The sequence below is a fragment of the Chroicocephalus ridibundus genome, chromosome 13 (genome assembly GCF_963924245.1).
Source record: "Chroicocephalus ridibundus chromosome 13, bChrRid1.1, whole genome shotgun sequence".
Classification (NCBI taxonomy): Eukaryota; Metazoa; Chordata; class Aves; order Charadriiformes; family Laridae; genus Chroicocephalus; species Chroicocephalus ridibundus.
Window position 1 is genome coordinate 10,467,298 of NC_086296.1, and position 27,586 is coordinate 10,494,883.

The following is a 27,586-nucleotide window of genomic DNA, read 5'->3' on the forward strand; positions in this document are numbered from 1 at the left end:
GAGTAATAGTAATAGAAAAAGATTGAAAATACAGGATTATTAAGAGGATAATTGATTAACTTGGCATGTGTCTGCATGCTTGTGTGAATATAACTACACAGCATGCACAGCAGATACGACTTGGTCCCAAAGTCACTCACGTTATGCAACTCTGCACCCAGAGCAACAGAAAAAGGAATTAGGGTAATTGCATCATTTGATCACAAGGACGCACATGGCCACTGCGAGGTCATCAGAGGCTAAATAAAGGTGCAAAACGCAGCTGCCTCTGTGGCCTTCATCAGTATCTCGTAGATAGCTCTGAGGATTGTAACTTGCTCAAGCAGCAGAGGAAACGTTACTCCAGAGAGCCTGAGCCCCATCCCACCCTGCTGGAGAAATTCATTAAGATTCATTATTGTCTCCACTGCTGTTAAGAAAAATATAAGCTTGGGGAGATCAGTGTTACATAGTTGTGTTGTTTCTGGTAGTGTATTTCTCGCACTGTTTCAGTTTTGTATTGTAACACACTCTCTCTCTTTCTCTCTCTGTCTCTCTCCCCCCTCTTCCCCCCGTCTGTTTCTCTCTGCAGCCGGAGCAGCAGTGCTAGCAGTGCAACGAGCATCAGTCTCCCGAAACACCTTCCCCTCTCTCCCCAGATTCCTCCGCACCATTCCTCCGGCCCAGCTCTGCCCCTCTCCATCTCTAATCTTGCTACCTCGCACTTCTCTCTCAGATCGCAGACCCAACACCAGCACCATCCGGCCATGTTCGCCACCCCACCCACGCTGCCACCTCCACCAGCGTTACCTACCAACAGCCTCGTGATACCAGGTCACCCTGCGGGTAGGTCCCCTTCTTCTTCCAGGGCGGATCTGCTGTGCATGCACTGGAGGGTGTTGAGAGATGGGCTGGCTGGTGGGCAGGTAAAATAAAGTGATGCAGACCCCTCCGCGGGCAGTGTGTGCTGGAACTGTGAGATTGCTCCTGAAACAGGTAGGAGACATGGACGTGCTTTACCAGATGAGAGATTGTGGAGACAGCACTGTAGCTTCCTATAAGAAGTCTTCGAAACAAATTTTTCCAAAAAAAAATCTCCTTTCCAGAGTATGAGTTGTCCAGTGTGGTGTTCCACAGTCATCAGACATCTTTTAGATTAACAAAGGATTGATGTACAGTGTGCCATTCTCCCCCTTTTCTCCCCACTCGAATGAAAGCTGCTGCTGTTAGAACTGACTCGAAAAAAACATTTCTAATCATCCCAGAGGGTTGTTCTAACTGAACACCTATCCCTGGCTTTGATCCTTCATCAGGCAGGATCCTCCGCCTGCGGCAGGACGGGCTGTCTGTGTGCCCATGGCTGCTTGGCCTTTCTGTCTGAGGCAGACAGCTCAGCCGACAAGCTCTGCTATTCGGCTCTCACTATCTTTGCATCCTTTTAAAAAGTTTCCTTTGTTCACCCTGGCCCCCATTCTATTGTCACTTCTGCCCTAAATGCCCTGTTTATAGCTTATCCATTAGCCTACAGCTGTCCCTGGAAGAGACCCTGGCAGCTGGAGACTTCCCTGCAACTTTCACTTGCTGGGGCCTCCTTTTGATCTGGCATTTGACTCCACAACTAACTCAGCAGGGATTAAACAGGACAAGCTTTTTGCAAAAAAACGCGCCCTCTGTTTCCTATGAAGCCAGTTAAAGAAATAAGGAGAGGGCAGATTTGCTGTGGAAAAATCTGATGGCCTTGTGTCCCCTTTTTTCCTTCCAGGAGCTAAATAATGTCCCATTATTTATAACTGCTTCTTTAAATGAAAGAAAAATGTGAATTGGTCCAAAGTGAGCTCTCAGAACGATGATAGACAAAAGTGCTGTGGGTTCCTAGCCAGAAGCAGGACCACATAGGCCAAAGCTGCCGGCTTTGACCGACCCTGGCACCATCTAGAATTTCAACCACATGGCTGGGAAGATGTTGGCAGCACTGTGGGAGACCTATTCATTGCTTCCCCTGTTTAAGGCAAAGGACTACTGTGATGGAGCCTTTGAAAGTCTTGCAAAAGGAAATAGCAATGTGCTCACTAAAAGCATGATATTGCAGTCACTGAAAGCAAGTATGTTTTCACCATTAACTTCAGGAGGTGCAAGATCAAGTGACCTATTCACATTGAGCAGCTTGCCAGGAAACGGTAACAGTCTTGCTCCTACTAAAAGGATTTCTCCTGCAATTTGAGCATGAGAAGCCTAAGTCAGTGGAGGGAAAGGTCTGGGCGTCTAACCCCGCAGACAGTGAAATGCCTCTTGTCTGCATTATATGAAATGCCTGCAAACTGGCACATCATAAAATCGATACGGAGTGCTGCATAGCCAGAAGCTTCTGTTGTCATTCGCATAAAAGTTTCTTAAAAGCAAACGATATTGCTGAGCAGCCCTGAAGAGCTAGGATCCGACTGCCGTAGCAGCATAGTCCTTGCTGTGCCGTTCGAGTGCGTGTGTGCTCTCAATAAAAGCACCAGCTTGGAAAAACCGTCAGAGAGGGTATGGCCCTTTGAAGTCTCCTTTTTGTCATCTTTTTCGCCTTCCACTTTGGAGGAAAATGTGCTCCTCCTTTAAATTTACTTTGGCACGCTTGTCACTGTTACCGAGCAGAGGAGCAGAACTCAGAGCTCCTGCATTCACTAATGGTACAAATAGAGGTCTCTGAATAACAAGAATGCACTTCTCGTGGCATTTCTTCCCTTTGAAACCTAAAGCTTATGCCAGTAACTTAGGAGCAACCCTTGTGTGGGCTGCTGCCCTCTGCTCAAGGGCACCAGGGCCTGATGTAGGATACACAGAGGAAAGAGCGGTCTTTGTGTCTTCTCTTCTAAACGTGAGGGTACGTAGCGACATTAGCAGGACTGACCTTTTTCTGCCATGCCCACTTCATGTGTGCACACAGAGCAGTAGCGTTGGGGCATTCAAAGGGCTGCTCAGCTAACTCTGCTCCTAGGCGTGTTATCATGTGGGTAAATAGTGTCCCAGTATTTATAACCTGTGGGACGAGGTGTCACTGGCAGCCACGAGAACTTAGCTCTGATCCCGACGTTGCCCAGAGCCCCTCACAGAGCTGGGTTATTACTCGTCAGTCCCACCCTTACTGTGAAGCAGCCACTCCTCCGAGTGCCACACCACTTCTCCAAACATCTCCAGGCCTTTTCTTTTCCTGACAAAGGCCAAAGTTGTGGTACAGGGCTATGGGCTGGAGCCAGCTGCAAATCTATCAGTCTGACTTCAAGTCTCTTAAAGAAATTGGATATCAGAGCACTTACAACTGCCAACTCGCTTTTATCTCTCCCTCCAGAAAAGTGGATTATCTTGATGCTAACAGAAGGATTCAGTTTCTTTAAGTCATGCCAGATTTCAATGCATAAGCGCACACACACACACACATAGGAAATCATACTCATTTTCTCTGAAGAGGTTAGGTTTTTGGACTAAGTGCTTTCAGCCTAGTTTTCTCTTGTTTGCGTGCTCCAAGGAGAACCCATTATAGACTCTTTTGCTCCAGTGCCTTAGGCTTCAGTATCACAAGTATATATACCTTCTGCTTTTGTATTAATGATTATAAAGATTGTAGCAGTAAGTAACGATCTTAGCAGTACGTTTATTACTGAAAAGCAAATGACCCAAAATTAGCTTTCAGAAGTGACTTTCAGTAGGATGTAGACTTCTAAGTGGTAGTAGAGACTTTGAAATTCCCCATCAGAGTGCCCGATTTTAAAGATCTTAACCATGTCACTTCGTAAAGTGATTGATTTAAACATTTCTAATGTTACTCCAGAAAATTTAAGTAAAAGAACTGCCTGCAGAACATGAAATAAAACTTTAAAGTGCATGTATTCTTTTGCCCCTTTATATTCAGTGCTGTATTTTAAAAGGGGTGTTACACTCAAAGAAGTGGATTCATGTAAATTCAGAAGCGAGTAGGTCGGTCAGGGCTGGGTGGATGTCCTCCACAGCTGGTGACACATGTTGCTCTCAGCTTAGAAAATATCTAACATCTTTGGTGCTGATTTCTGTTTTAGGTTCTTAGGCAAAATCACAGATGGATTTAATTCATACCAGCAGACATTTTAGGGAATTGGATATTTGTCCTTACTGTCTTCAGTCACTTCATTTCTAAAGTGCTGGTATCTTCCACTGCCCTAAACCACGTTCAAATTCAGTGCAAGTTGTTCTTCCAAAGGAAGAATTGAGGAAAGGACTGCTTAGTATTTAGGATCTAAAAAAAACCCTTACTGCTAAGAGGACCTCAGTTTGTAGCATGGATGTTCCTGGTCACTGTGTGCGTGTCCAGGGGCTGAGGAGGAGGAGGATGGCATGGGGATCTGTTGAGAAATGGCCATCTGAGCAGGTAGTTTCCAGCCGCCCAAGCCCGTGGTTCTCTTGTTGCATTGTAGACCTCGTCAAAGTTTTACCTATTAAGTACATAAATGTTAGAGTGTAACGCCCGCGTTAGGCCCGCCATCCATTTTGAGTGCACGCCCACGCTTCCGAATTGCAAACCTCCGAAGGAACCAGGTGGGTATTACTCCGTTCAAAGCGAGCCGTTGTCCTCCAGGGTGCACCCCAGCACCTGCCTGGTGCCGGGAGGTCCGGCCAGAGCAGGAGGTCGGTTCCCGGTGCCGTGGCCGGCCAGTGCCGGGGCGGAGGCGTCGCCGGTCGGCTCGGCGCGGCGCGGGGGTAGCGGGTCTGCGGGCGGGGGACGGGGCGGGTGCTTGCTGACGCCCCCGATGATGTTTTCTGCTGTGATGACTCATGGTGTTCTCTCTTGTCTTTAGATACCAGCCTGTTGATATCATTCAACCAACCAATCATGTATTGCCAGCCTCATTCGGGGATTCTGATTGGTACTTTGTCACAGGCATCTCTCTTACCTCCACCAATGAGTCCTCACGTAGAAAACCACCACAGCATGACCTGCAGAAACAGGGAATGCCAGGTGAATATTGACTCTTTCTCCTCCGTCTTTGTGGTACTCACAGGCCCACGGGCCTCTGTGTCTTTTTTTTTTCTCTCTCTCTCTCCTCTAGATCACGAACTGCTCAGGCAAGAGCTGAACAACCGGTTTTTGGTTCAGAGTTCGGACCGGGCCGCTGCCTCACTTGGCCCGGTGCCGCTGCTGAGAGCGGAGTTTCACCAGCACCAACACACGCATCAGCACCAACACACCCACCAGCACACATTCACTCCTTTTCCATCCAGCTTGCCCCAGACGCCGCTCATGCCGCCCTCTGCACCTCCCATGGTGCGTACCCCAGCCCAAAATGTGAGGATAAGTAGAGCATCTCCGGTCAAAAAGCCTAACCCGCTCTTGTCAAACAAAACCCACTCCTGTCCATTTCAGCCAGGCGTGCTGTCCCTGCCCCTCCGACCTGGAGGCCTGGAGAGACAGTCCCAGCACTCCTGAAGGGACCCCCTTTCCATCCAGAGCCTCCACACCGAGCCTCCAGGTCCCCCACGCTGCGACCCAGGAGCAGAGCCATGAGACAAGTCCAGAGTCCCTTTAGTTTCCCTTTTCCTGTGTCCCGATGTGTATTTTGATTCCCCCTTCCCCAGAGCCAGGTGCCATGACACACCAAAACACACCAACAAGGACACCACAACAGCGGTGGCCTCCGGGACCGAACGCAGTCCCCACAGCTGCTCATTGTGGGGCAGATCGTACTTCCTTACCCGGAGCTCTCGCCATAGCACAGCATCTCATCTGATACGAGTTTTGTCCCTCTTCCTCCTAATTGCCGAATCTATATCAATTTTGGCATTTATTATTTGGTTACATCGACAAGCACTAATTTGTGTGTGGCTGGTTTCTCTTGTGGTAGAGATGCTCCTGGCCATGTAATACGTGTTAGTGTTTTGCCGTTGAATTTGCTCGTAACACAATGGGACTTTGCTGCAGCTGTTACAAAATTGTTAGAGATCTGCTACAAATGGATTTTGTCAGTACTTTAAAATGCACTCTCTCCCCATTTCTGGCAATTACTTTGTGGGACTGAAAGAACAAGATTCAGCTTTTTTTCCCCCCTCTCAGTTTCACACTGTGTCCAAAATGTAGAGACAGCCCTCTTCTGCTAAGGCTAGCAAAAGCCAGGAGTAACGGCAAAAGCAGCATTTGGGAAGAACTACCAAGAACTCAAGGAGCATAATGTTTCTCACTTTTCTTTCCCACTGCCGACTGCCCGATGACATTCTTGGGTTGTAATCTGCTTAGCAGCGAGACAATTAAAAGTAATACCATCCGCCCAAAATCCAGCCCCAGGTGTTTGCTCAATGTACTGGTGTGTAAATACCTACCCCTCTTTTCTTGGTCTGTGTAAAACAATCTTGAAACTTTTCTCAGAAACCTCCTGTTATTTAAGAATCCTGAGATCTGATCCTGCGAACAGCTCCCTCCCCTCCCACCCGTGCCCGTTGATGTCAGCCTTCATAGCAAAAACAGCTTGCAAGGCTCTTTTGTTGTATTTCACTGACATCTTCTTATATTCCACTAGATCAGGTCTGCTAATCCCAACACCAGAGAAGAGTGTTGAAATTTACAGCTGCATGTGTTTGGTAATTTATGGTATTTACACTGGAGGGGACATGGCTCCAGTAATAACTGTAATTAATGAAATTACGAACCTACTCTTCTGCACAGAGGAGTGTGAAACAGCAGCTGACTTGCCAAATAAGCAGCTTTTCGTGGGGTCCTACAGCTCCCTTCCCTGCCTTCATCCCCGCTCCCTCCTCCCCAGCAGAATGTACAAACTGTTCAAAAATGCAATGTGTATATGCTTTGGTTTTGCTTCCAAGGAGGTACAGGACAAACGGGCATAAAAATAACGACGGGGCACAGACTGCACACATGGAGGTGTTAAAACCCCGTGCTGGAACGGAAAAGGCTAACAATCAGCTTTTCTCTGGGGCACTCTCTCTTTTGCAGGGGATGGGGAATATAAAGAGATTTGTGCTTCTAAAGCAATTAAGCCCTTTTCCAAACGATTTTGGCACTTAAAGGAACCCAGAAAACGGGGAGTTGGTATTGGTTGTCCCTCAGTAGAGGTTGGAGTCTAATGGAAAGCCTACCTTCTAGTCTGTGATCTAGTTTAGTGCTCCGGGGGCAAGTCCCAGGTGTAGACCTGGAGCTGTCGGGACCGCTCTCCTCGGAGTGACAGGGCCTCTTCGCCCGGCGCCTGCAAACGGGGCTCTGCAGTCAGACTCGGCAGCCCGGGGGCTAGTGCTGTCCCATCTCCGTTAGCTTTGGGCAATCAGTCAGCTCCCTGATGAGCGAGGATGGAATAACCAGTCAGTTCTGCTCTGTTAAATGCTGTACAAACGGGACATGATTATTTGTCTGTGTTGAAATCCTGATGTGTCCGCTACTGCCGAAACCAAACTCACCTGTTTCCTTTTTTTTTTCTCTTTTCTTTCCAGTTTGACAAGTACGCTCCCAAATTAGACAACCCTTACTTTCGACATTCCAACGTGAGTGCTTACCTTTCTAGGTGGTGTCTTTGTTAATGGTTCTGCTTGCACTTCTTTTGCTTGTTTTCAATCGATCGGTAGTGTTTTGATTCATTCGTTTCTAAAGCTCTTTTTCCGTCTCGATTATTTTTTTTTTAAGATACAAAATTTTCTTTGGGCTTTTTTTTTGTTTAAACCTCTGTCTACTGCATTTTTGCTGCAGCGGCTCTATATTGCTGTGCCTGGGATGGCAGGGAATGCGCAGAAATTGCTAAATGAGTGGTCATTGCAGTATCTTTGCAGCTGGTGCTTCTCACAGTGCAGCAGCCCGGAGTGCATGGCTCTTTCACAAGATTTTGCTCAGGTCACAGGAGTAAGTCAGACTGGTGGTTTCTTCCTGGTGCTCCCCACTGCTCCAAAGCACAAAAACTATATGTTTTGGGACTTGTAAAACTGCTGTATGTGCTCAGGAGAGGCCTAAGCAAAACTTAGCCCAACCTACACAGCTACAAGGTGGCGTGCATGTTGCCTGTGGTTAGTGTGCAATGCAGCACCTTGTGGTTCTTTTTTGCTTTGAAAAGTAAAGCAGGTCACATCTCAAAACGGGATCAATTTGTTTGCTACTGCAGAAAAATGCAAAGTTAACCAAAAGTGAACATAAACCCCAAATTATTCTGATTCTTCTAAAAATGGTGAATGCTCTGTGCTTCCTGCAATAGTTCTACAAATTTTAAAGGCACACTTGTTCAGCACTATCTAGAAAATTCATCAGATGAGCGCATTTTCCAAGTTTTGGCTTTGCTCTTAAAAATTTTGAAAGCAAATTTAGTGAGTATTTTCACTGTGGCACTCGTTCAACACAGTACTATTTTTGTGTGTGCCAGGCTTGGCACCTACCTCCATTATTGTTCAAGTTGTCCTGTGACATAAGCATCTCTCTTTCTTTTGTAGTTCTTTCCAACCTATCCTCCAGCAATGCCTGGAATGCCACCCATGCTTCCACATTCAGGTCCCTTTGGGTCACTTCAGGGAGCATTTCAACCGAAGGTACAAACTTCTTCTTCTGAAGGCTTTGTTCTTTTGCTGGGAGAGAAACTATCTTCAGAGTCGCGTCTCTGGTGATTTTGTAGCACATGATTTAACTAGCAGGAGAGCAGCACGGGGTTGGAAGCGATCACCCCGCAGATCTGTGAGCATCCTCTGCACAAAGCAGCCAACACTTTAGCAGAAATTTTCTCTTGGCACTACAGATTGTTCCTTGGAAAAGGATATAGTGGTTCACTTGCGAGGTCAACTGAAGCCGGTGGAGAAGCATACAGTCAGATGCGTTATTTGATTGAAATATTTACAGCTAATAATAGACCGATGAGTCCCAAATCATTTTATAAATTTAACAGTCTGAGATTGCAAAAGATGAACTGTGTTTATTCCCGGAAAAAAAATGAGAAATTGACTGTACAAGTGTGGGAACAATAGGGAGAGACTGCTGTAAATGGGTAGAGCAATTTGAAGGAGCTGCATTTTTATCCCCAGTTCCGACACTGTCTGACCTTGGGCAAGTCGCTTAAATCTTCTGTTCCTCAGCTTCCTCATGTATGAAATTATCTTGCAGTGGGTTTTATAAGGGTTGATTAATGCCTGCAAGCTTCTTTGAGATAGTGTGTTTGAAAGGTGCACTGCAACTGTAACGTATCATTACAACTAGCACTGATTGGCATTTGGAAATATTGCCAGGATAACCACCATTTTTGATGAATTCTGTGGTGTGCACTGCTTTTTTTTCCCTCCCTGGCTTGTTCTTTTTATTAACTGTTTTTAAATGTACAGAAACCATTAAATCTCTCCACGCAAGAAATGCGCATTATATCTATATAGCATTTGTTTGAATATGGAGCATTTACTCCATTTGTAAGTTCAGATGTGTTTAGCTTCCTTACATACTGTGATTGTGGAGATCTCTTATCTTGAACTGCATTTCCATAGAGCTCTGCTGCTGTGTTAGAAGACTTAAAGGACCAGCCCTGTAGCCAGACCATTCCTGTTTGCATTGGGAAAGTCATTTCCATAGCCATACGGAGCAGGGCTGCGGGCTGTGCTTCCCACAGCAGCCTCACTGACATTGGTGGACGTCAGTAATTAGCAACTGCTGCAAATAAGGCCTCTTACAACCATCCCACTTAATGTTTTTTAATGGAAGCTGGAGTATTTCCTCAGTGCTCATCGAATCCCTTACGTTATTTTATTTTACGCACGCGTTACAAGTAGCAAAGTCTCTAAAGTGGCTGTTTTCAGCCAGAGTTGTGTGTGTAGTGGCTGCAGGCATGGAAGAGGAGCAGTTGCAGCTGAGCAGAGGGAGCAAAGGCACGGAATGTAGCTCTCCCTTGATGGAGTTTGTCCCCCAGGGCTAATTGTTGCTGTTCTTGCAAGGGATGCCGGGGGATCCCTACAGACCCCAAGCTGTCAGGGTGTGAACGTGACTTCCCAAGAAAAGGCGCTACACAAATAAGGTGGAATTGGCAACATTTTGCTAATGTGAAGATAGGGTTCAGTTTCGCCATAAGGCTACTGTTAATTAGGAGCTTCTGATACGCTGATAGCATGCTCTTCTGGTTTCCATCTTCATTACAAGCTTTATAGATACCATCTCATTGTAAAATGCCATTAGACCAAAGAGAAGCAGTTACATAGCAAGAAAGAAAAAGTGAGCGCAGACCCTTTACATTTTTAAACAGTTTTTAGTGCTGTATTATAACTAGCTTTTAATTCATTTTAATGATAGATACATAGAAATTTGCTAGCTTGAGTTTAAGCAGCACAAGGTCATACTCTGGTGCCATGGTTAATCACTAGCATCACTTGATCTCTGGACGGTGCTCTGTTTACATGCAATCTAACGTCTGAAAAAAGAGGGATAGGTTGAAAAATTAATCTGCCACTTTGGCAGATTATTTTGCAGTTTCCTAGAGGAGACAGAGCCCAACTGCTGGGCAAAGCCACTCTAGTCATCGTTACCGCATCATTTTTCCATGCTCTCTCCCTCCCAAGCTGTTTGACTAAAGCCTTCATAATCACTACAGACCTGATGATTTGGTTTTGGCACGCTGAATCCTGCACTTCTTGCTTTCCAAAGCAGAGGTCTTGGTTTTGTTTTTCCCCTTCCCGTGTCAGTTGCCTACAGCTGTGCGTGTAAATCCACTGCACATAAATCCAGGCTGACGGTAAACTTCTCAGTGAGTTTCCCGAAGGCCGTTTCTCACAAGCTAAGAACTTGAAAAGGTCAGAAGTATTCAGTTTACTTTGCTGGAGGAAGCATTCACATCTTTCTCCAGGGGACAAAGGGACAGGATGACACCATGCTATTAACATGTTGTGATCTTAAAGCTCTTGCCTGTATGATAGCTGTAACTTATTTGCCACCTTATATATACCTCAGCTGTCAGACAGGCCCTGAGAGCACAGATCTGCCTGGGGAGCTCTTTGACTTACCTACACACACACGAGAATTCTCTTTTTAATGAGTCTGGAAGTTACGTAGCCTTAGACAAATTAAAACCTATCTTTCCTCCCACACCCATGATTTCTTACTCATTCCTCATACAGTTTGACTCTTTGAAATCTACTGTAATTTGACCTAAAATATGAGTCCCTGAAATAATCTCTTGGGGAATAAGGTTTAACCCCTCTGCACTCAGCTGCGCGGAGGCACCAGGTGCAGTTGTGCTGGGAGTGGGAGATGGAGGAATGCCAGAGTGAGAAGACGAACGAGTTCTTGGGGATCGTCTAGGACAGGGCAACAGGTGGGATCCGGAGGAGGAGGAGGAACAGGGATTCATTGAATGAGGTGTTTAATTCTTGCTGGAAAATGATGGAATAAACAATGCAAAGCTATAAAAGACCCACAAGCACCTTCTAAGGTTTCTTATTTTGCCTTGTCGATGCAAATAGATGGGCTGTTGCCCTTTTAGCCATCGTGTTACCGAGCCCCAGTCAGAGAGCAGCCGTGGTCCAATAGGTGCAATATGGGACTGGGATGCTTAAGTTGTTCTGTTTCTGACCGCAATACCGGTTGCTGCCTGAAAGATGGAGGGAGTCAGTCCACCTCTCTCATTCTCTTTCCTACTGCCTGCCTGGTTTGTCTAAAGAATAAGCTTGAGGGGCAGGGACTGTCTCTTCCCATCCACTTGCATACTGCATAGCACAATGGGGTTGTGATTTCAGCGGGGCTTAGGGGTGCTGCTGTAATACTGTTACTGCCGCTAAATAATAATAGATGACATGGTGGTTAAATGCTGTTGGCTGTCAGTAAGAGATAACATTTAGTACTAATGCAGCAATATGCGTGTTCAAACCACAGTACAAACATGGACTAATTAATGCCGTTAACATCAGATAGAGATGTTAAATGTACCGCTGGTATGATACAGTATTGTTCATGCTCTATTCTTGTCTTTCAGACTTCAAACCCTATTGATGTAGCAGGTAGACCAGGCACAGTCCACCATACGCTGCTGCAGAAGACTCCCGGGGTAGGCAACAATATATAACCTTCCTTTCAGCTTATCTGGGTTTACAGTAAACACAGTGATGACTCATAAAAAAGAAAAAAAGAGAGCAGCTGGTGAGCAAATTGGCCTTCTAGACTCAGAACATGCAGTCAGGACAGAAGTTTCTTTTCCTGTTGAGACAACAGCAGCCTCCACCCATCGTGAATACAAAGGGATGTATTGACTGCTTTAAACAAAGTCAGAGGGAAATGGGGCAGAAAACCCCTTCAGGGTCTTTCCCCTCAGTGTTGCTTGGAGAGTAATTTTATGTGCTTCATTTCAGAACGATTATAAAGTTTGGAAAAGCACTGGCACTGTTCAGTTGCTGGCATGAAGCTGCCTTGTTTATCATAAAATTCTGCTGAGTTTGGTGCAAGGAATGAAAGAGAAGTTTTAAGCCTCCTTTTAGCCTTTTAGATTTCCCATGTCACAGGAGACTTCTCTGGAACATTGCTTTCTAAATGTTTTTATTTGTTTGGAGGAAGGAAGTTCCCCACCTTTCTGTATATTGGCTAATTTAGAAAGACTGATTGTTTTATTTCTGCTTTTCCCATAGGTGTCAGACCCTTATAGGCCTCCAGTAAGAGTAAGTAAGGTTTGTGGGGGATTTTATATACATATATACATATACATATATATATATACACAGTCACACACTTCAAATACTGTGCATGTGTTTCTGAAATTTAGCATGTCCACTAGAGAACTTCACGTTCATCCTTTATTTAAAGCAACATGTTTTAGTTAGCTCTTAGCTGCTTCTGATTAATAACGTTTAGGTTGAATCCCAACCTTCTTTTGCATCCATTTATGTGCATTAGTAGTTCACAGTACGGAATAAGGGTCACGGAAATAAATGACTGTGAGCATGGACAGACATTCACCAGTGATCATATTCATGCTGGCTTAGGTCAATGTGTTTTATTTGTGCTTCTGATGTTCCACAAAAACACCCTACAGTGAGTACCGCAGCTCAGCTGAAAAGCTGTGACTCGTTCATCCCTGCTCATCCCTGGTGATTGTTTGTCCGTACCCTTTTCCCCCCCAAATGCAAGCAGCCATAATAACCGTGCATGACTTAGCCTGCAGCGCGGCAGGGATGAATGAACAGGGCTCTTTTCAGAAACAGAGCTGTTAACTGTTAGTTGCTTTCTCTTAAGCATGGCATACCGTGCTTTGCTGACATTTATTTTCAGTTTATGAGGGAGGGAGCGCAAGTAGGAGAGAACAAGGCAGGGATCTCAAGTCTCCATGAGATGAGGAAGACATCCCACATCCCACATTCTTCCTGTTTGATTCCTTCTTAATTTAAACATCATCTGCTGCAGTACAGAAAAAAATGCTGATCACCTATTGTGCTGTTTTAGTAATCAGCCTTTCTCATTGCTTAGCTGCCTGCTTGACAGTAAGGGAAATGAAACGTTCTATCTGATGGAGATTGCTAACGTATAAATTAATCTAAATTCTTGTGCTTTCCATTGCAGAAACCCGGGAAGTGGTGTGCGGTTCATGTACAGATCGCCTGGCAGATCTACCATCACCAGCAAAAGATAAAGGTAATACAGACAGTTTCTGGAACAAAGCCAAGTCTTTTGGCTTACAGATTATATTTCAGTGAGTAATGAGCAGGAAGCAGTTACTGTTGGTGATTCTCAAGCTTGCCTGTATTGATTAACTAACACTTTCAATCCTTTAACATTTATTACAGCAACCATAAAGTTTATCTGAGGGCAAGGGAGTTGGGTTGAAGGGTAGCAAGGGGAGCAGGAGATACTAAATGCACAGGCAGAAAGAGAAGAAGAAAGGGAGGGGGAAGGTAATTTTGCCACAGATCCATCTTTTTTACAAAGCATACATGTTTAATGCCACTTCCCTGCTGTACTAGTACCTCCTGTGGAATATAGAGTATTATCCCGTTCCTAATGAAATGACTGACATGGTGCAGAACATATGACAAAACATAGAGCAGGGGCGTAGATTGATAGTTACTGTGTTGGGGGTTGTTGGGCTTTCTGCACTGCAGTGATGGCAGGCAGAGGGACGGGGTTTCAAACTCAAGAGGTAACAAGGTGTAGGTACACTGGGGTGCTGTTACAGCTTGAAGTTCCCTGTGGCAGGCAGAATAGCCGATAATGGGACTGCTGTAGCGTTTATTTTTTCATAGCTCCTGCTGTAGTTTTTTTGTCCCATTAATGAAGACTGTTCAGTGCTTAAGTAGGTGCACTGTAAGTAGTGCCTCTGTAAGTGGTGTATGTCTATTTTTTTAATGAGCAAATATATCATCTTTAAGCTATTGAGAGACTTACATGACTTAGGTGCAGTTGTGACCATGCTCACTTCTGTAGGAGAAGGACGAAAATAGCCTCTGAAGGAACCTCATAGTTCCTTTATGCTTCGCTCCTTGTCTGCGTGCTGAGCTGTCTAGCTGCAGGAAGGGCATAGTCTAGGAACATCTCTCTTCCCAAACTGGAGAAGCAAAACAGCGAGTCCGTCACCCAGCTCTCATGACTTCTGTCGGCAGCTTTCTGCCTGCAGAATATTTTCTGTCAGGCTGAGAGCGCCGGCTGATGCTGGGGTGCCGCGCGCTCGGTGTATCATGTTGCATGCTCCATTGTGTGTGCTGAGGGGCTGAGCACTCGCTGCAGACCTTATCCATGTGGATGAGGCAGGCAGCTGAGAGGCTGCGGAGCAAAATGGCCTTACAGATGCTGTCAGAGCATGACTGCAGTACGTGACCAGAGATGCTGCTGTCACTCTCGCTAACTCTCCCTGGCAGGGCTAAGCAGGAGTGAGCCTGAACTCTCTCTCTTTTTCTCCCATAAAAAAGGAAGTGTATAATGAGATTGTTTTTATATCATTTGACAGCAAATGCAGCTGGATCCCCACAAGCTAGAGATAGGTGGTAAACTTGACCTGTTCAGCAGACCTCCCGCCCCTGGAGTGTTTCCAGGCTTCCATTATCCACAGGATCTTGCCAGGCCTCTGTTTTCTACCACAGGTAAGGGAAGATCATCACTTGTTGCAAAAAGAACTCAAACAGTCAGTATATGTAACGTGTGTCTCTACAGCGTACATATGCCTCAGAAATGGAAGCAGGCAGGATGGTTCACAGGGGTGCAGAAGCACCGGCCACTCCTGTCACTTGGGCTCGCGGGGCCTCTCGGCTGGGCTCTGCCATGGCCTCCAGTGCGGGGTCCTCTGCACGTCACCGACCTGCAGCACTGGCTCTTACACTCCTGTCTGTGCAGCTGGTTCTTATGTGTCCTGGTTAACAGGCTGTAGAGTGATTTTAAAAAGTGATTGTGACAAAACGCTTGAAAATGTTTCCATTGGACAGGATTGGAAGACACCCTGGTCTCTTTCTTGCTTTTATATTTGCCACATTGTTCTTCTCAGCTCCTCCACTCACCAAGTTTCTGATTGTTTTCAGAAAAAAAGGGTTTTTTGTAAAAGCAAGACTTCAATAACAGCATTGAAGATATCACAGAAGGTGTATTGGTGAAGTGTTCAGCTTTGAAATACAAAATCTCCCCATGTGTTATTAAGTCCAGCAATCTCTAAGGCTTAAAATGGCATATTGAACTAAAAAAAAATTAAATACGGTTTTCATTGATCAATTGCTTTCCAATCTGTTGGAGAAGTAATTACAATTAATGCAATTACCAAAGTGCAGTAAGCTTCACTGCACTGTTCTTGATGGCTCTGACCACAGGACACTGCAACTCTGACATTCTGGTTTTGGAGGTCACTGGTGCTATTCTTGTTGATTTCCATCTACCCAATGTTGGATTTTTTCTCTTCCCAGGGCTTCGCTTCCCCCCCAGACTTTTTCAGATTTTCTTTCTGTGTTTGAAATGCCAGAGTCTGCCTTCTGTATGTTATTAGTTGGAAACTAATGTAATTTTCTTTCCAAACTTTACTCTGGTTTTATGATGCAATATTGCACTCTCGTTCTAACTCAGTGTAGACATGGTCATATTCAGCCTTGGTTCAACCCTGTTGAAATGAATGAGGTTAAAAGTGTTACGAATTTTGTCCCAAACATGACAGAAAAGCAAGAGATGAGAATCAAGCTGAAACCTCCGTGAGAACTGAGTTTCAAATGCAGATGTCGGATAGCCTTCAGGAACTCCACCAGTGGTTCAGTTTGTCTTTCCGCCCTTATCTGTGGATGGAAATTCTTAACTATCAAATGCATGTTTCCACCACATCTAATCGGTGCTGATCCTAGCTGTACATTGTAGGGTGCTACCCTGTATTTTGGTGTCTAAAGGTACTTTCATAGTACAGGGCCAAGATATGTGTTGCATCTACTTGGATGCATAAGCACAGCTGATTTACAAACCTCTTGACTGTTTTCCTATGGCAGCTGTTTCCTTGTCACTGTCTTCAGTCTGTCCTGTGTTGTCATTGCAACAACCGTGTAAGGCTATATTTGGGCAGAGTTTACCCTAACAGGCAGAAAAGCACCAGTCCAGTTGGTATCTTGAGCTTTTTCTCTTGAAGATGCAAGCATGGCTTGCTTCTCCATTCATAAAAGCAAGAGGGGAAGTAGTATGGAATAGATACATTAAAGAAGGCAAATTAATAGAAAACTTTCACTGGAGATAAACAAGCTTACAGCAACTTGTCCGTGAGTATATTAATCACAAGAGCCATCACACGGTAAATCTAGGTAAAGAGTGCTATCAAAGTGAACAAACATTGCAGCAGTAATATATAGATGAATAAATCTTTTACTCTGCAATATCTGAGGCATTCTTTTCACCTTATCAAACAAGCGCGCAGTTGATGTGAATCATTGGTTCTGCTGCATTGCCTAGTTACTGCGGGAGACATAAGTTATCTTAGGGCCACCTGTCTTCAGGACGGATGTTCGGCTGCCTGGCAGACGCTATATTTAATAACTACCTGACAGCCTGCAGTGCCGCTCCTGGCTTTCTCTGGAGGATTTTTTATTATCAGCCCGTGTAGTTGAGTTTGTAAGCCGTCTCCTTGGAAGAAATCTCCCATCCATTATACACCTTCTGAAATCTTAAAGGATTAGAAAGATGACAGTCTCCATCCGTCTTGAAGCATTGGAGCAGTCAGAATGTTTATAGATAACTCCAGGTCTCGTTGCCCTGGTCTCTCTTAAGTTTCCTCAACTCATTTTCTGGCTGCTTAGGTTTGTGGTGCCCAAGCTGGTGTGGGACACGCAGCGCTGTCTCCCTCTCCAGTTTTATAGTCTGCTCGTGTTCTGGACACATGAGTGTGTTTTACAACAACCGTCTGTTGTTGGGCTCTGTCACCAAGGAAGATCAGGTCAGGGACTGACCAGCACCTCCATAAAACGCTGTTTGTGCTGTGTTTGGCGTGCGGTTTCTCCTGTGCGTATTAATTTCTGTCCTCCATTTACCCCACTTCTGCTGTGACCATTATCAGCAGTGATGATATATGGTGGAAACATGCATTTGATGGGGCTTGGAGATGATGGTCAGGAACAACGTACCAGAGCAGGTCTGCCACTAGTGTGAATCATTCATATGGGCCACAGATGAGGCAGAATTCTTTGTGGTGGAGGTGACAGGAGAGCTGGAGTGCCTGGTGGGAGGAAAAGGATCATAATCCTCTTTTCTGTAATAGAAAGTTATCACTTGAGAAAGCAATGACTAAGTGAGCTGTTAGTAAAGAGCCCGTGTCCCTGCCCAGTGGGGCTGCTGATGTTTGCTAGAGCTGACCTGTTACTTCTCAGTATTAAGGGAAGTTAACTTTCTACCAACAAAATATACGAGACGAGCACTGAAAAGCTTTATTTAGGTGTTGGTCTATTTTGCACATGACTTAACAAGTCCTCAGGAAAGTGCTGCTTCTGTCATTGTCTGGAATTACTAGTTTCTAACAAAATGACACAGTTAATGCACAGGTATGGCAGGTCTTGCCTTCTGCAAGGGAGGTGGAAATTGCGTTTGCATCCAGCATCTGAAAGTTATGACAGTTGCTAATTCTGCTTTGTCTGCAGTAGTGGAAGTATTGGCAGGGAGGGGGCACTGAAAGGACATTCACAGTCTAAACAGTTGGGGAGGGCTGCTCTTGCCAGTCTAATACTAGAGACATTTTGTCACACACATCTGAAACATAAATATTCAAAAGGTGATTTCAGGTGCATCCTGAAAATCATCTGTACTAATCTTAGGGGACAAAAGCCAGGCCTGTGGGATTACCCAAACATACTGTCATTTGCAGGATACATGGGAGTTAGTGTTCCTCCAAAAGCCAGGTATCCTATGGCAGGTGACCCCAGTGTTTTCATGCTGCGGTTGCAGGCCTGTTCAGGTTTGCGTGTGTCTGCCTGTGAAGGAGGCAAATCTCTCATTTTCTGCTCTGAAAAGAGACCAGAATTTTCTGTATGAGCCCAGTCCACCTTGAAATACAGGGCAGACCAGCTTGTTTCAGCCCATTCTGCCCCTTACCTCAACCTAGTGCAATCCAGCGTGCTCGGCCGTGGTGGTCCTTTCCCGCGAGGTAGCGTGGCACCGTGGCAGTGAGCAGTGTCTAGCAAAGGGAAAAAAATACGGCAAGGGGAGCCTGTGGATGCAGAGACAGATGTGAGAGCGAAGACAGAGCTCTCATGGGAGAGGCATGATTGATGTTCCCTTCGTGCCTGTCATTAACTGATCTTTCATATAGACTCTAATCAGTCACTTCCAAGCACCTTCTGTCTGGGCCCATAACCTGGGCTGACCCTTTTTAATGTAAACACAGAGTAATGACTGAAAATGGCAGACAAAGAGGTTCACTTCCTCATTACTACAGGTGAGCGACAATGCTGAGTGCAAGGTCTCCTCCTGCCTCCTAGTGCCCACAGGACCCTTAAAGGGCACGCAGAGAAATCCTGCCTGTAGCTCGCTGGGCTGGTGTTCGGGCTGTTCCCTGGCCTTTGCAATGTTTAATCTGGCCTGGGCCTTTGCATCTCGTTCTTGAATGTGGTGGCCAGGACCTCTGTGTATGCAAGCAGTCACTTGCCACTGAACTAAAAAAGGGACCTTGTTCTCACAGGTGCGACACATCCCGCCACCACCCCTTTTGGTCCGTCACCTCACCACAGCAGTTTCCTGCCCCCTAACCACTTGGCAGGTAAGTGTAAGTAAACCCTGCCTTCGCCTTTACCCCTCTGACCCATTCCTGGCTCTCCGGTGTGGTCCTGCCTTGAGGCGCCGTAGCACAGGGGGAGGGAGAGGCTTAGGCTGAGGAACCAGAAGCTAGCCAGCTTCCCGGCCATGGCAGCTTCCCAGCGCATCCCCTCTGCTCTCCTCCAAAGGAGAAGGGCAGGACTAGCAGACCCTCTCCTGCAAGAGAAGAGGGCACTGCAGAGCAGGCAAGTCTGTCACTGCTGGGACGCTGCACAGGAGCTGAATTGTGACCTGTAGAGCCCTTCTGTGCTGCTGAATGTGCCCGAGGAAACAGGGAAAATTTATGCAAAGTTACCTCAAACAAGTCACAGCTTAAAATGGGTTCCTCCTGTACCGTTTCCCACCTATGAACGTTCTTGACTAGGTTCTTTAATAAAGTTCAGTGAACAGTTCCTGGCAGATAGCTGTTCTGCACATTTTGCCAGCCTTTCAGTTTCCTAATTGGCAGTAAGTAGAGCCTGATTTTCTCAAATTTCCTCATTTTAGAAGCTCACAAGCAGCTCATTGCCAATTAAAGTTCAAGCTCTGTTGATTAATGTTTCAGTAACACTCATCCAATCAGTAAATGTGGCATGCCACATGACCTAGTAGACTTTTTTTCTGTTACAAATACACAGATTTACATCAATTCCTGAACATTCTGTCAGAATTAACTGTATCTCTACAGAGTCACGCAACTACTTAATATCAAAGGGGAAGGGCAAGAACAGCTATTTAAAAATAAGTAAATAAGCAAATAGCTGTTTGCTTAAAGATACAACCTATTTGCCTTGATATTTTAAAGATAAGGGTATCTGTGAGGAAGCGGAGAGCAACACATCTCCTGTAACATGGCAAGTTGAAGACTTTAAAGGGACAGTGAAAAAGCCAGCGGGCAGAAGGAGGAGTTGTTCAGAGATGCCCAGTAGGAAAGAAAACAAGTACACTGGTGCTATTTAAGCCATAGCCATCTCTGGAGCGCAGAAACCTGAGTCAGGCTATATCCGCTCAGAGAGGAACCTCTTCTGATGATGGGTGCCTTTAATGGGGAAAAAAAAAAAAAAGACGACTTTTTATAAATATAAGTGCCAGTAACCAAACAGTCAGGTACTTGACTAGGAAAGGCAAGATTCATCTTTTGCCTCAGAAGATACATCCCTTTGTCATAGTAGCTCCTCTAAGACTACGCTATCTTTTCCACCACCACTGGGATCAAGGAAAGTATTATGGGAAAGGATTTTGGCACAAACAGGCCAAAATTAGTTGGTGTAAGGATGGATGTCCGTAGCAATTAGCCTTAGGACTGTCTCTAGGCACTGTTACAAAGAGGATAGAAAGTTGTGCACAGAAACAAGAGAAAAAAGAAAGGATGCATCCCCTCAATATGCTGACCCAGGAGCCTGCCGAGGTTCTTTCAAGGCAATTGCAATGCTTCTGCTGTTAGTACTGATAAGGAAGGGGAGTTATAGCTCAGCAGCAGCCACCCTAATTTCAGCTATTAGACCTTAATTTCTAGCTCCCCTCTGACTGGCATACAAAAGTTTATTACAGCACCTGTTTGCAGAGTGAGCACTGAATCCCTTCTCCATTTTAACATGATGGGAATTTTCTGTGCAAAGAACCTTGCAATGAGAAGGATCAGCTTAAAGTCTGGCCTAATCCTACTTGGATTCAGACCGTTAAGAAGGGGAGGGGTGCGTTTCATTCTCCAACATTCTTGGCTAAATGCCTGCTAAATCCCTGTTTGCCTTTCCAGATCCATTTAGCAGGTCAAGCACCTTCAGCGGCCTTGGGAACTTAGGCAGCAATGCCTTTGGAGGATTAGGCAGTCATGCTCTGAGTAAGTACTGGCTGGGTTACTGCAGACAAACATCCCTTCCAGAAAAGCCACATGCTAATATTTACAGCAGCTGGTGGTAGTTTTTAAAGACGTTTCATTCCTAACCTCCATTCTCCTATCTGAAAACACTGCACCTAAGATTTCCAGGTCTCTGCGGTGGGAGCTTTTCTGCATGTCACAGACATCACTAGCTGGGCTCTGTGTCTCCTCACTGCTGAGGGCTGGTACCTTGTGTGCTCCTAGAGGTGCTAGAGCTGCCAGACCCCTCTGAGCTCTGGGACCCTATGGGCATCTAAAGTAACACCCTTCAACGGCGAAGATGCGTAGTGGAACAGCTATTGATACTTCTCCTAATTCAGCACATAGAATTGCTCTGTAACTGTTGTCTGAAGTTTAAATTACCTGTATATAATAATTTTACTTCAAAAACATGTTACCTGTAGGCAAGACATGCTTGAGAGCCACACATGAGAGCGTGCTTTTGCATCTCATGGTGCGACAGGAATCAGCTGAAGATCGATGGAGGAAAATCAAGTGACTGTTCTGAAAAGCCTACAGCCAAGCTCTATTTTTACACACACGCATACATACCACCATATAGTCTGGTTTCTTTGACAAAAAAATCCTTGAATCCTCAGCTGCAGGCAGCTGATTGCTTGTAACTACCCCCAAATTAAAGTTTCTGCCAGTGAGAGGAGCTGAGGAAAAACATTGCTTTTGTGCTGGAACCCTTGCCGGGGTGGGGGGAGAAGAGGAGCTGGGCATTTTCGATCATCCCTAAGTTATTTCTTCCACCAACAGCCTTAAAAGAGCTGGTGGATCTTACACCCAGTGTTGGAGGTATCTGCGTCCACCTGCGAGTAGCTCCCCCTCGCCGTTAGCTCCACATTAAAAAGTCTTGAAAGGACAGTTCTGGTTGTGATTTGCATTGTGAGAAATGTATATGCAATTATTTGGCTTGAATTATTTTTAACTCTTCCTCCCCCTGCCATTATTCTAGCTCACAACAACATTTTTACTCACAAAGATGGCCCAAACCTGCAGAATTTCAACAATCCCCACGAGCCATGGAATAGACTGCATCGGACCCCACCGTCCTTCCCAACACCTCCACAGTGGCCCAAGCCCACCGACTCTGAGCGAAGCTCCTCGGTGACAAACCATGACAGAGACAGAGAGCGGGAGCGAGAGCCCGAGAAGAGGGATCTTTCTCTGAGTAAAGACGACAGAGACAAAGAGAGGTAAGCAGTGGGTGCTTTTGAGCACTTTCTTTTCCCTCTATTATTTTTTCTAATTTTTCTGATAGTAGAATAATCAGTGCAAAACATTGCTTGTCTTCGGAGCAGCTGATAGGCCTCTCCCTCAGATTAGCACAAGCACTGGCAACACAAAAAAATAACCCTCTTTGCCTTTTAGGGTTTGTCCTCTGTGGCAATATGGTAAGCCCGTCCCCGCTAGCAGGTTAATAAAAAGCACCAGGCTGAGGAAATGAGCGTGTCGCTGCGTTTCCAGGGTATACTCGGCTGTTTTCAATGCAGCTGCTTTAGGATTGCTGTATATTCTGAAATCATGAAGGTAGCGTTGTGATGGGTCCTTTGGAGACAGTCATAGTTCTCATTAATGTACAGATATGCTGATGAATTCAAATGTTAGCTGGACATTAACGAGATAAAAATGCAAATGCCTGTATCTGGAGCAGCGTGCATGAATCCATTAGCAAAACTGATTTTTAAAAATTGCATTGTAGACAAACCGTTATTAACGATGACACAAGTGTTTCACCTGAGCTATAGATACTTCATTAGCTTCCAGTTATATGATTTTGGAGCTGTAAAGCCCTTTATATTTCAGAGCCCAGTTGTCTCCAACAGGTTACTTTGTAGGCAATAACAGCCCGCAAGTCTTAGATGTGTGTGTTTGATTAGTGATAGGGGGTTCATAGTTTGCCTGGAGTGCTTTTAACGAGATCTTCAGGCAGTGCCTGTGAATGAGATTGTATGGAAGCAATACGCTGAAAATCGTCTTGCTGTAAATGTTAAATTGTCTGACACCCTTGCACGGATAGTCATTCAGCTAGGAAGCTCCCTTCTTGGCTTTAGTGTAATTCATTTGCAAACCAAGGTTACTCTGCTCTCAAGAGTGTTCACGCAGGGGTTAACATCTCTATGACGTTTCTATTAATTCAGCTTAAGCTGTCCCCAGCATCCCTCTTTGGACATTTTTTTAATAAAGCGCATCCTTGACCAGCAGTCAGGACTACTGCAGAGGAAGAAATCCAGGTTAGCAAATGTAATCATAAGGGATAAATACTTACGGAACTCCCCAAAACACCTCCAGCTTTCAGCACTCAGGTCTTACAGCTCTCGAAAGCAAACCCGGCATAAAACTTAGGCATCAGTGAGCCTCTCAGCTGCATAATGCAGTTCTCTCAATCACACCATCGTATTTTCCATTTAGAGAGTCTCTCATTCAGAGCAAAGTGCTTTTAAAAGGTGAGTATTATTTATTCCCCTCTTAAAGAGGTGGGAGTAACTGTGACTAATTGGCTTGCTCAGAAATAGAGGTGCAGTTAGAAATGTAAACCCTCATACCTCTCTTCTAAACCATGGACATTGTCATCAAACCCCTTGTTCTTCATAGCAGATCCTCTTGAAACAGAGGTCGATTACTCAGTTTCGTGGCCTATTCGAGGATTTTTCCTTAAGCACCTACCTTACCTGCCAAATCTGCCAACAACAAAAGCTCTCCTGCAGCTCCATAGGAAAATAAGCATCGTGTTATGGCTGCTTCCAGTCGACATTTTTTTTCTCTGTAGTATGTAAAGGTGGGTAGTGCGTATCTTTTAGCGTAACGTCACAGCTACAGCTGGTGCTAGCAGAGCTTTGCAGATCACCTTCTGAGCAACCTCGAATTACACAACTAGAGACAGCACTAGGCACGTCCAGCATCACATGTATGTTTGTTCACACAATACCAAGGATGCGTGTTCTCTTTTTTCACAGAGACCTCATGGATAAAAACAGACATTCAAACAGATCCTCACCGGCATCGGCTCCAGTGACACATCAGATAAGCAATCTCATCCGCAGCAACAGCCAAACCTCCAGTGATCCCATCAGGCAGGTTAGCCTTGGGGAAAGGGAAAGGTCCAAAGAACCCGAGCGAGAGCACCCTGACCGGCTGAGAGAGCCGCCCATAGCAGAACACAAGATTAAAGAGAGCCGTTCCCCAGTGAAGGAAACTCCAAGCCATGATAAGAGACCCTCTGAGGACAACACAAAGCCAGTAATCCAGTCTGTATCCCCATACAGCAAACCTGCACTAAGTGAGAGCTTGAAGCTTACCAATTTAATGAGCAAGGACATGGAGAGAAAGACAGAGCTTCCCAGCGACCTCCAGAAGATTAAGAACGACATCAAAGTCAAAGAGGAGAGGAAGGAAGACAGTGATGTGCTGGTGGTAGGGTCGGAGCCTTCGCAGCACTCCCGATCAGTGGAGCATCCCCCACCACCTACTTTGCATGGATTATCATTGCCTCACTCGATGGCTGCCTCTATGCCCATCTCCATGGGCAGCGTGCACCAGATGAACAACATGAATGTTCTGGACCGCAGCAGGATGATGACCCCGCTCATAGGCATGAATCCTTTGTCAGGAAGAGAGAGGCTGCCGCATCCTGGATTTTCTTGGGACCCAATGAGGGACCCATTGCGAGATGCCTACCGGAGCTTAGATCTGCACCGTCGAATGGACTTCCAGCTCCGGACAGATCCTATCCATAGGTTCCCTACCACCTCTGGATTTTACGACCATGAGCGTTCTTACAGAGACAGGGAGCCACACGACTATAACCATGAAAACCTTCTTGAAGCCCGCCGAGAGCAGGAGCGGTTGCGGCAAGTGGAGGAAAGAGAGCGCTTGCACTTACGGGAAGAACTTGAGCGTGCCAGAATGCACCACTTGCACTCGTCCCCCATCGAAAGTCACCTGGCACACGTGCCATCCTTCATGCCTCATTTAAGCGGGATGCATTACCCCAGACTGAGTCCATCCACTGCCATGCACAACGGGATTTTAAACAGGAACCCACCAACGGCCGCGCTGAGCGCCCCACCGCCTCTTGTACCAGCGAGCAGCACCAGACCTGCCTCCCCACGCAGGACTACTCCACTCACAAACTCAGAGTCCAGGGACTACTCCCCCTCTAGGAACCCCAAAGAAGTAGAGGCACGATAGTCCCCAACATTGAATTTTAAACTTGCCTGTATATAAAACAAACAAACAAACAACAACAACAACAAAAAAACAAACAGAGAAAAAAAAAAACAAAAAAAAAACAAAAAACAAACCTTTTACAAAATGCACTGCTGTAAACTTTTTTTTTTTTAAATGTAAAATTTGTAGAAGTTAAGCACATTTCCATAAATAACGGGGTCGGGGGTGCAGACTTTCCAACAAGAAGGTTGCTGAGAATGGGAATTTAATATATAGGTATGGATTTTTGGTTTCGTTTTTTGTTTCTGTGCTAAAAAAAAAATGAGTTGAGAATATCAAGTTTGTACATTTTTTCCCAAATGTGAGAAACATTTTTAATGGATTTGTATTTTTTTTAATTTTGTGCTCTTTATTCACTTAAAAAGAAGAAATTTTGCTTTTGTTTTTAGTTAAATTTGCATTTTAAAGGCCTCAGATCCTTAAGAAAAAAATACCCAGGGTTTCTTAAAAGTATTATTTATGGAAATACTGTAGTTTTACAGTCCACTGTGAGGTTCCCTTCTGAGGCCAATTGATCACTTACCTTGGTACTTTGGAACCGAAGTTACAGATATATATTAAAATATTAATAATAATAATAATAATGTACAAAACTGTTTGTTTTTTGCCTTATTATATTATGCAGAAATTTAAGAGGAATTTTTTTTGACTTCTTGTTTTAAACAAAAAAAAAAAACAAAGAAAACAAACTGTAAATATTCTGTTAATATAAATGTACACCAATATTAAATTCTTAACATAGGTAGACTTTATAAAAATGGTTTCTAGAACCACTCTGGTTATTTGTTAACATGGTTACAACTCATACTCTTGTCACAGTCAGAAATTCACACTCAGAAAGCTAAGTACGGCATATATACTTCAACTATGCAAGAACTTGGAGGCAGGTCTTAGTGGATGTTGGGGGGAGGAAGGTTTAAAAAAAAAATAAAAAAAAAAAAAACCAACCCAAAAACAACCAACTCGCAACTACGGAGACAGAATGGAAATGGCATGTGAACAGGAAGAAGGATGCTTGTGTTTAACAAAAAAAAAAAAAATAAAAATAAAGAGAGACTGAATTTTTTTGTACAAACACAAGGGACAGTTCGTCAAGGAAAGAGAGAGACACACGCTCCTGGAAGGGAATTTTGGTTTCCTACTTTTCAAGCTGGCAAAAGCAGATGGAACTGGCACAGTACCATGCGGCAGACCCTTTCCTTATTTTTTTTTTTCCTTTTTTTTTCTCTTTTTTTGTGTTGTGGGCAGGATCGCTGGCAAGCAAGGACAATTTTCCGTGGACCCCTTGTGCTAATTGTGCAGTGTTCTTATTGGAATCTGTATACAAGACAAAGTAGAATTTTAGGAGTGCAAAAAAAAAAAAGTCTAATGGTTGATTAAAAAAAAAAAAAGAAATTCTGATATATTATCTATAGTACATGAAGACCATAAGCAAATGTTTGTTTCAGTGTGGTTCTGCCTTGAACTGCTTTTTGGCATGATTTATTTTTTATTTCCGATTTTACTTTTCATCCATATGTAAATTTTGCCATGTTTTACTTGCTGTACCATCCCCCCTCCCTTATTTTATTTTTCAGTGTCCATGTTTTATATATCCTGGGCTTTTTCTCTCTAGTTAATTCAGCCATCCGCTACTATTTTCTTGGCTCTGTAACTCTTGTTTCCCCCCCCTCCCCATCCTCCCCCCTGCACCCCCTGTAATTTTAAACATTCAGTTTCCTTGTAGATCAATGAAGATAAATACAACATTGATTTTGGATGAAAAAGGCAGTTGAGTGTTTGTGTGTCGTAGCCCGCGCTGGCTCTCGGAGGCTAATGGCTTATCGACGGGGCTTGGGCAGCGGGGAGGAGGCGGCCGGCGAAGGGGTGGGTGCTGGGAGAGGGATCGGATTGTGTTTGTGACTCTTTCCCGGCAGAAGGATCGTGGCCCGTCGGCTGCGTCGGAGGCAAGAGCCGCCGCGGCCGGGGCCTGGGGGGGAGCGTGGGGTCCCCAGCTCTGCAGCAGCTCTCCCACCCCTCTGCGCCTCCCGCCCTCATCCCACAGCCTGCGGCCGGGGGAAAGGAGGATGGAAAAGGAAGCACAGCCTCCGTGCAACTGGCGTCGCTCCGGGAAGGTTATCGCCTCGAGCGCTCTTCGCCGCGGGCCTTTTCTTTGCTTCCCCAGCTTTTCCCGTAGGCTGAGAGCAGACATCTGTGGGGGGATGGAGAAGTGCTCCAAGCCCCCTCGCTCTCCGTAACTGATTTAACAGTGGGCGACTGTTGCTTTAGCAGCACGTTACAGCTTCTGTTTTTAAGTTTACGTGTGACTAAATTACTGAGCT

General features: G+C 45.1%; 1 protein-coding gene across 17 annotated transcripts in view; it reads left to right on the plus strand.

Moving 5' to 3' along the window:
• Positions 1–27,032, plus strand: part of FBRSL1 (fibrosin like 1) — a 544,157-nt gene extending 517,125 nt beyond the window's left edge. For 5 of the 17 annotated variants that reach the window (XM_063350637.1, XM_063350642.1, XM_063350641.1 and 2 more), the window contains 12 exons: positions 572–825; positions 5,043–5,278; positions 7,426–7,476; positions 8,407–8,502; positions 11,910–11,981; positions 12,556–12,594; positions 13,484–13,555; positions 14,865–14,997; positions 19,038–19,115; positions 20,907–20,990; positions 21,991–22,231; positions 23,993–27,032. In XM_063350637.1, the coding sequence (XP_063206707.1) occupies positions 572–825; positions 5,043–5,278; positions 7,426–7,476; positions 8,407–8,502; positions 11,910–11,981; positions 12,556–12,594; positions 13,484–13,555; positions 14,865–14,997; positions 19,038–19,115; positions 20,907–20,990; positions 21,991–22,231; positions 23,993–25,226 (2,590 nt within the window). In that variant the 3' untranslated portion in view covers positions 25,227–27,032. Of the gene's footprint in view, positions 1–571; positions 826–4,790; positions 5,279–7,425; positions 7,477–8,406; positions 8,503–11,909; positions 11,982–12,555; positions 12,595–13,483; positions 13,556–14,864; positions 14,998–19,037; positions 19,116–20,906; positions 20,991–21,990; positions 22,232–23,992 lie in introns of all 17 variants that reach the window. The other 12 variants (XM_063350636.1, XM_063350643.1, XM_063350638.1 and 9 more) reach the window with 12 other exon arrangements.
• Positions 27,033–27,586: the final 554 nt, after the last annotated feature.